This window comes from Cynocephalus volans, chromosome 12, assembly GCF_027409185.1.
Source record: "Cynocephalus volans isolate mCynVol1 chromosome 12, mCynVol1.pri, whole genome shotgun sequence".
NCBI classification, from domain to species: Eukaryota; Metazoa; Chordata; class Mammalia; order Dermoptera; family Cynocephalidae; genus Cynocephalus; species Cynocephalus volans.
In genome coordinates, this window is record NC_084471.1 from 88,118,181 (window position 1) to 88,125,636 (window position 7,456).

The 7,456-nt window shown below is 37.0% G+C and overlaps 1 protein-coding gene across 1 annotated transcript in view; it reads left to right on the top strand.

Moving 5' to 3' along the window:
• LMNTD1 (lamin tail domain containing 1) overlaps positions 1 to 6,873 on the top strand; it is a 29,361-nt gene extending 22,488 nt beyond the window's left edge. Inside the window, 4 exon segments of the mRNA XM_063115705.1 lie at positions 5,323 to 5,540; positions 6,041 to 6,156; positions 6,159 to 6,212; positions 6,752 to 6,873. Of these exon segments, the coding sequence (XP_062971775.1) occupies positions 5,323 to 5,540; positions 6,041 to 6,156; positions 6,159 to 6,212; positions 6,752 to 6,873 (510 nt within the window).
• The last annotated feature ends 583 nt before the right edge of the window (positions 6,874 to 7,456 follow it).

The window sequence follows — 7,456 nt, forward strand, 5'->3', positions numbered from 1 at the left end:
TGTAACACACCAGGCAAATCAACAGCACCCTCTTCCCAATGTCAAAGTGCCAGAGAACTACTTACTACTGGGCAAAAATTACTTTGATACCCCATATTTCTAAGAAGATAGCTAAGATTTCAGAGTCAAGGGTGGATTTTATTTGTCATATTTAGACTGAAGAGTGAGCCTACATACTGGCCTTTTCTATTCTATTCAGCTCTCAAATATTTATTGAAATTCTTTGCTTATTCTTAGGGCTGTACTAAGTATTGGGTATATAACACAAATTGAGATGTAGTATCTACTCTCAAGGGACTAATATTCTAATAAAAGAGCTTATAGTCTTAATTTGAAATGACTGTACTTTATTTACTATAAAATTAAGTGTATTAGTAATAGCTTTGTGTAATTCATTCCCAATATCTGACAATTTTGTATTTTCACTCTACCTTTTCTTACTATAATATTAGCATAAATATGTACCCGTGGACACACAGTAAGGTTTAAAGGTATCTCTTTTTACAATGACAAAATTATTTATTCCTTTTTCAAAACTATTCTTTAGAATTTTCTTAAAAATCAGTCTTTTTTCTTACCCCCGATCTAACTTACTATATCATATAATCAGTAACCCACACAACATGTTGATCAAATCAATCTCTCTGAGTTTCTTTCTTGCTACATTATAACTGTTTCTTAGGCTGACTTTCTGTTTAGGATAAACTTGGCTAGTTTACAGAGAGCTATTTAATGTCTTTCTGTGAGAACAATTGTCATTAGATGTAATTTAGCAGCCTTCACTCAGCTTTAGATATCTTTGTGGACTCAAACTAAATTTTGTAATATTTCTGATAATTTTCACTGATAAGGAAAATAAGGCTATGCAATTTTATTAGAATAAAGCAGCCTCATAAGAAATCATGAGCAAAACCTGGATTAGGATTAAGGCATTCTCATCTCAGAACTTTCATCATGTTTATCCACTCTGTAAACAGGTGTGTGATTTCTACTTTGTATGTGCACTGTTCCAGGCACTGAGTGTTTAACCAGATCAGGTCCCTGGGCCCCTGGAATGTTCGTTTTAGTAAACTGTCGTTCCCTGCAACTGCATTGGACTTTGTCCTTAGACTGTTCCTGTTCCTGTTACCCAGCAGTTCTGAACTACTTTGCACATATAGAATCAGACCATTTCTGTGGGATGATGTAAGCACAAATAATTGTGTTTGCTAGTGAAAGACTGACCCCGATCAATTGCTTCATATGAAAAATATTTATATGTATTTAGTATCTGTCAGGCATGGTGCTGGGTGCTGGGAAAAAAAGAACATAAATATTGCATAAATATTTCTGTCCTCAGGAAACTCAGAGTGTACTAGTAGAAATTGATATGTAACCATAAATAATTGCAGTACAGTAAAACCAGACTTTAATAGAAGCATGTGAACAGAGCATGCCATCCTAGGTCAGAGGTATCAACTCTGTAGAGGAGAACATCAGGTAAAGAGAAGAGAGGCACTTGTTCTGAGTCTGTAGATGGAAGGAAGTTTGCCCAGCTGATGTGAACCACAGTTATCTTGCCCCTTTCTGCCCTCCTAACTCACCTCTCCCCATGCTTCTCTGTGCTCTCTGCTCTAACCACATGGGCCTTCTTTTACTACTTGTACTGTACTCAACTGCTCCTTCCAGCCACAGGGCCTTTGCACATGCCCTTGCCTCTCCATTGAGTCTTTTCTTCCCTTTTTACTTTTTAAATCCTACCTGTCCTTCAGACTTCAGCTGAAGCCTTTTGTTTTTTCCTAAGCCACATTCCATTGGATTATCGCACTCCATGGTAAAGCAATAAGCATTATTTAACTTAACCAGAAAATATTTCCATTACATAGGCTGATATGTGACTTTAAGTCAACTTGACACTCTAATGTAAGCACAGAGTTCTTTTTCTTTTTAACAAATTCATTTCCATTCTCGCCTTAGTGAATCTGGACCACACTCTTTGCAATTGTCAGGTAGATTTTCCTTAAAAAGACAGGTTGCTGCATTCCCACTGACATGCTAAAACACAGACAGACCCAAGGTTTCACCATGACCCTGGAATTTCTTTCTATTTATATAGTTTGTATATAGAAAATAATTCATATCTTATGGAATAAAGTCACAAGGCTTTCAATCTTCTGCCTAAAACAATAGCCAGTTACACAGATCAGAATAGATCCTATTTCTGGACTTGAATAATACTTTCTTTTAAAAAATGAGGCAAAGAGAAATTATATTGTGGGTCATTAAAAAAAAAGCAAACCCAAAATAAAATGACTTAGACAGCTTTTTGCATCATCTTGTAATTTATGTGGCAATGATTAATATTCAAAATAGCTACAAATCTTACCATGTAATATAAAGGTGGATTTTAGTTTTGCTCTGTCATGAGTTAACAATGTAATCATTATTCTATTTTCTCATCTGTAAAATAAGAGATTGTACAATGTAATCCCTAAGATTCTGAGTCTATGGATTTTTAAAACAGGGCTAGATTTTTTCACCAGTCACATTGTTGTCCTAGAGGACTTGTAGCCTCTGTATTACATGCCCCCCAAAATAGACGTCATATTTATTCAGTGCCTGGTACTTTCCCAGTACATTGTTTTGCATTTGAGATCCAGGTATGGAACTGACCACTCCTGTACGGTAGGTGCTCACTGAAGGGTTCTTTACAGACGCGTTATCTAACTCACTTCTCAGTAATGTTTAAGTATTTCACAGAGAAGAAAATGGGGCTTGTTCAAAGTCACATGATTAGTAAAATGACAAAACTAAATTTTCTATTTTATCAGAAAGTCTACAAGATTCATATTACCAACATTCTAGAGGTGAGATTAAGTTTTATCACATTATCATCATTGTCATCAAATATTTTTAAGTCACTACAATAGAGGGAGAAATAAAATATTGCACCGGTCTAGGAAAGGCATACAATCTAATTAAGGGAGATCACACTAAAAAGATCATGAACATATTTTCAGTGTAAATGGTTATGTTCAAGCTACTAAAAAAGAAGGATCCCTAACTGATGATTTGCAGGAAAGGTGGGTTTTTCTTGCCTGTTACCCATAAAAATGAACTTTTAAAAAAGATTTCGTCTTTCACTTTGTCTGCTGTAGGCCGAGCCTAGCTGACGTTGCCCTGGGTTGTCTTTACGTCTACGTAATTTGTCAGGCCAAGCAGGGGGGTTTCCATGGTTACAGCTTAAAAGCCCAAACGTCTAATTTTATAAACTGAAAACAGATCATGAGAATGACTAGAATGTTAAGGCACACATTGGTGCTTAATTTTCTCATGTTGACAAAAGATATAACTGTGCCTGTGAAGAATCTTCCTGAATAATTTTTGCACATATATGTTGTGCACATGTCACATATTCAGGAAACCAAAGTAAATCCAGCTTCAGTCTCATGGGTCCCCCTAATAATCGCGCCTGGGATTCTAGCCTGGAGAGCAAGTTTTCTTCTCCATGTCTCTAGTTCTACTGTCCATTCTCCCATCTCAAATAAGACACAAATTTATATGGATTTATACAGACTTCAATGTTAAAAAGTTTTACTTTTTAGTATTACAATTACTTTTTGCACAGTTCTTTATAGTTATTAAATTTAGTAGCTTAACTTAATTTCACAGCATCCTTATAAAGCAATTCCCCACCACCGCCCTCCCTATTTTACATATGAGGACATCATCCAAAACAATAAGGGACTAACTAACCTGTCTGAGATTTTGCAGCTTGCAGTTTTCAGAACTGAAAACTAGGGCCAGGGTCTCTTATTACATCCTCATCATGTGGTTCTCTAATCCTCTTACCTAAGTGACACTATACAGTTTGATTTTTAAATTATATTGTACCTTATCTTACACCATATACAAAAATCAACTCAGAATTGGTAAAATACCTAAATGTAAGACCTGAAACCATAAAACTCCTAGAAGAGAACATAGGGAAAAAGCTCCTTGACACTGACCTTGGCAATGATTTTTTGGATATCGCTCCAAAAGTCCAGGCTACAAAAATGAAAATAGATAAATGGAACTACATCAAACTAAAAGGCTTCTGCACAGCAGAGGGAACAATCAACAAAATGCAACAGCAGTCTACAAACTGGGAAAAAATATTTAGGGTTAATACCCCAAATTTATAATAATAAGGGTTAATATCCAATCTAATAAGGGGTTAATATCAGAATTTATAAAGAAACTTTACAACTCGATAGCAGAAAACAAATAACCCAATTAGGAATTGGCAAAGCACCCAAACAGACATTTCTTCAGAGAAGATATAAAAATTGCCAAAGATACATGAAAAGATGCTCAACATTACTAATCATCAGGGAAATGCAAATTAAAACCACTATGAGAAATCTCCCCACACCCATTAGGATAGCTATTATCAAAAAGACAAGAGATAACAAATGTTGGTGAGAGTGTGGAGAAAAGGGAACCCTAGCACACTGTTGGTGAGAAGATAGATTGGTTCAACCATTATGAAAAACAGAATTGAGTTTTCCTAAAGACATTAAAAATAGAACTAGCACATGATCCAGTAATTTATCTTCTGGGTGTATGTCCAAAGGAGATGAAATCACCATCTTCTAAAGATATCTATACTCTCATGTTCATTGCAGCATTATTCACAGGAGCCAAGATACAGAAACAATCTAAGTGTCCATCAATGGATGAATAATAAAATGTGGTACACACACACACACGCACACGCACACACACACACACAGAGAAGAATATTACCAAGCCTTAAAAAAAGAAGGGAATCCTGCCATTTGCCACAACATGGATGGACCTTGAGGACATTATGCTAAATGAAATAAGCCAGGCACAGAAAAATAGCACAGTCTCACTTATATGTGTAATCTAAAAAAAAAAAAAAGGTCAAATATACAGAGATAGAGATTAAAGCTATGGTTACCAAGGGCAAGGAGGGAGGAAGAAATGGAGAGTTAAAGGTAAAGTGATACAAAGTAGCAGATAATTAGAATAAGCAAGTCTAGAGATAGAATGTACAACATGAAGACTATAGTTAATAAAATTGTATTGTATTGAGGATTTTTTTTAGATGTTAGCTACTCTTGTCCCAAATAAAAAGCACTGTGAGATGATGTTAATTTGCTTTACTATAGTAGCCATTTTACTGTCTGTATTCCATAACAGCATGTCATAAACCTCAAATATGCACAATAAAATTTATGTGAGCAAATAAATTTCATTGCAGCAAGTCTATGACATTTAAAAAAATCTATCTAACCCCAATAATATTTGATATTAATGAATCCTTTTCATTAGGCTGTTGCCTGGTACACTCCTATTCACTGGAAGCAAGCATGGGAGAAATTAGAGACTGACATAGAATTTGACAGATCCTCAGTAGTAACTCCAACATTCCAAAGGCACGTGTTTCAGCGGACAACATCTGCAACTTCAATAACTAAAGAAAAGCAAGATCAACCTAAGAAAGATGCCTCAAAATTTCAGAAGGAGCAACCTGAAGTCTTCCTCACGAGGTAAAAGTTGTTTTGTTTGTCTTATTGCGTCCTTCCCACACTTAGTAACTGCGCATGTGGGAATGACTGGGTGACAGATATGTGATGAATAAATAACTCAGTAGTGGTTAAAAACGTATTTTGAATAAGACCCGTAGGAGACTCCCCCTCCCTGGAGAGACATTTCCCTTGCCATTGGCACTGCTACTACAGGCGAGCCTGCTGCAGAGAGGTGAAGAGGTGGACGTACCTCCGTGTCTTTATCAGCACTTAGGTGGGGAGAGAGACGCATCATCTGGGAATTCCATCTTGGATCAAGAGCTGGCTGTGGACAGAGGCTCAGATTTGTTGTTCACTTGTGGGGAGATGTTTCTGATGTTATAATAAAAGTTCTGCCCACAAGGCTGGAAAAGCCATTTTCTCTTGGTCTTGAAACGTGTTTCACTTTAATTGCACCTTCAACACTGATGCTACTGTGTAAAATACCTTTTGAGTTCAATTTGGGCTTTTTTCTTTTACAGAGGAAAGGAAATCCCACCAACCCTTTTCCCCATTCGTAGCCCCTGGTGCCAGAGTCCCTGTGTCCCTGCACATCCCTACTGTTCTCTGATTGAACCATACAACACATGCCCCGCTGGAAGCAGCTGCGTGGACAGCCCAGGTCTCAGTCATCCAGGCCCGTTCCGGCCCCAGGTAAGTCAAAAGCATACTTAATCCAGTGGAGAGTAAAGAATGTGTGTGTGTGGGGGGGGGTGCACACGTGTGCATCTGCATACATGTGTGTATGCATGTGCATGCATATGTGTGTGCACACGTGCACATATGTGTTAAGAATTAGTGCAAAGAGGTTGAGTAGTAAAATTTGCTAAGTATCAAAATTACTCATATCTTCAAGAATAGATGGCTCTTAAAGCAAGTATTGTAAACCATTCACTTACACTTGCTCTAGTGCAGTGTTTTCCCATTCTGGATAAATATCTGTTGAATAAATTAATGAATCAAAAGAACAGCATGACCAGGAGAAGTATGTATAATTCTTGAAGTTCGGTGGAAGCTACATTTTGTTTTCTTCGTCAGGCAGGAAAAACTGGCCCTATAAGTTATATTGTACTAAAAAATAACCATCTTTTCCAAATGCACTCTAATATTAATCCTGAATTCTTATTCTTTTACAACCAGAAGTTTCTGAAGTCTTCTAAATAAAGCTTTTAGATTTGGTGTTACTAACCCAGGATCTGTAAATGAATTTCAGGAAGTTTATGAACCTGATAAATTTGGTGCAAAATTGTGTGCCTATGTCATTTCTTCTGGGAAGAGAGTCCACGAGGTTTATCAGAAGACATCAAATGTTTAAAAAGAAATGGATTAGAAGAAGACAATGTCGAGATGGAACCAGATCCTAAACTGTGGAGAAACCCTGTTTAATACAGCACCTATATCCTAATGAAGTTATAATGATTCACAAACTTTTATTTAGCAGAGGGATGCTTTAAAACAAACAAACAAAAATTAAGCAGAATTCCAGTATATGAAATGCATAAAAGCAGATCCGCCCAGGGTGAAGAAGAGGTCACAATTTCCACTGCTCACTACCCCCTCAATCTCCCTTCCCTCCTTGCTTTGATCTTTAAGACCCCTCTGTGTAATCACAGGATTCTCCATAAAATAGCATAAAAATCACTGTCACTCTAGCTTGAATATCCCCCCAAAAATCATACTGAAGCTTGATCACCATTGTAAGTGTTAAGAGGACGGGAAATCCGACTACAGTACTTGAAAGGTGGGGCCTTTGGGAGGTGATTAGATTGTGAAGGCTCTGCTCTCATGAGTGGATTAATCCATTCATGGAGTAATGGGTTAATGGATAAAGGGGTTATCACAGGACTGGCACCACTAGCTTTTTAAGGAGAGCAAGTGAGCACATTAAAATGCTCTTA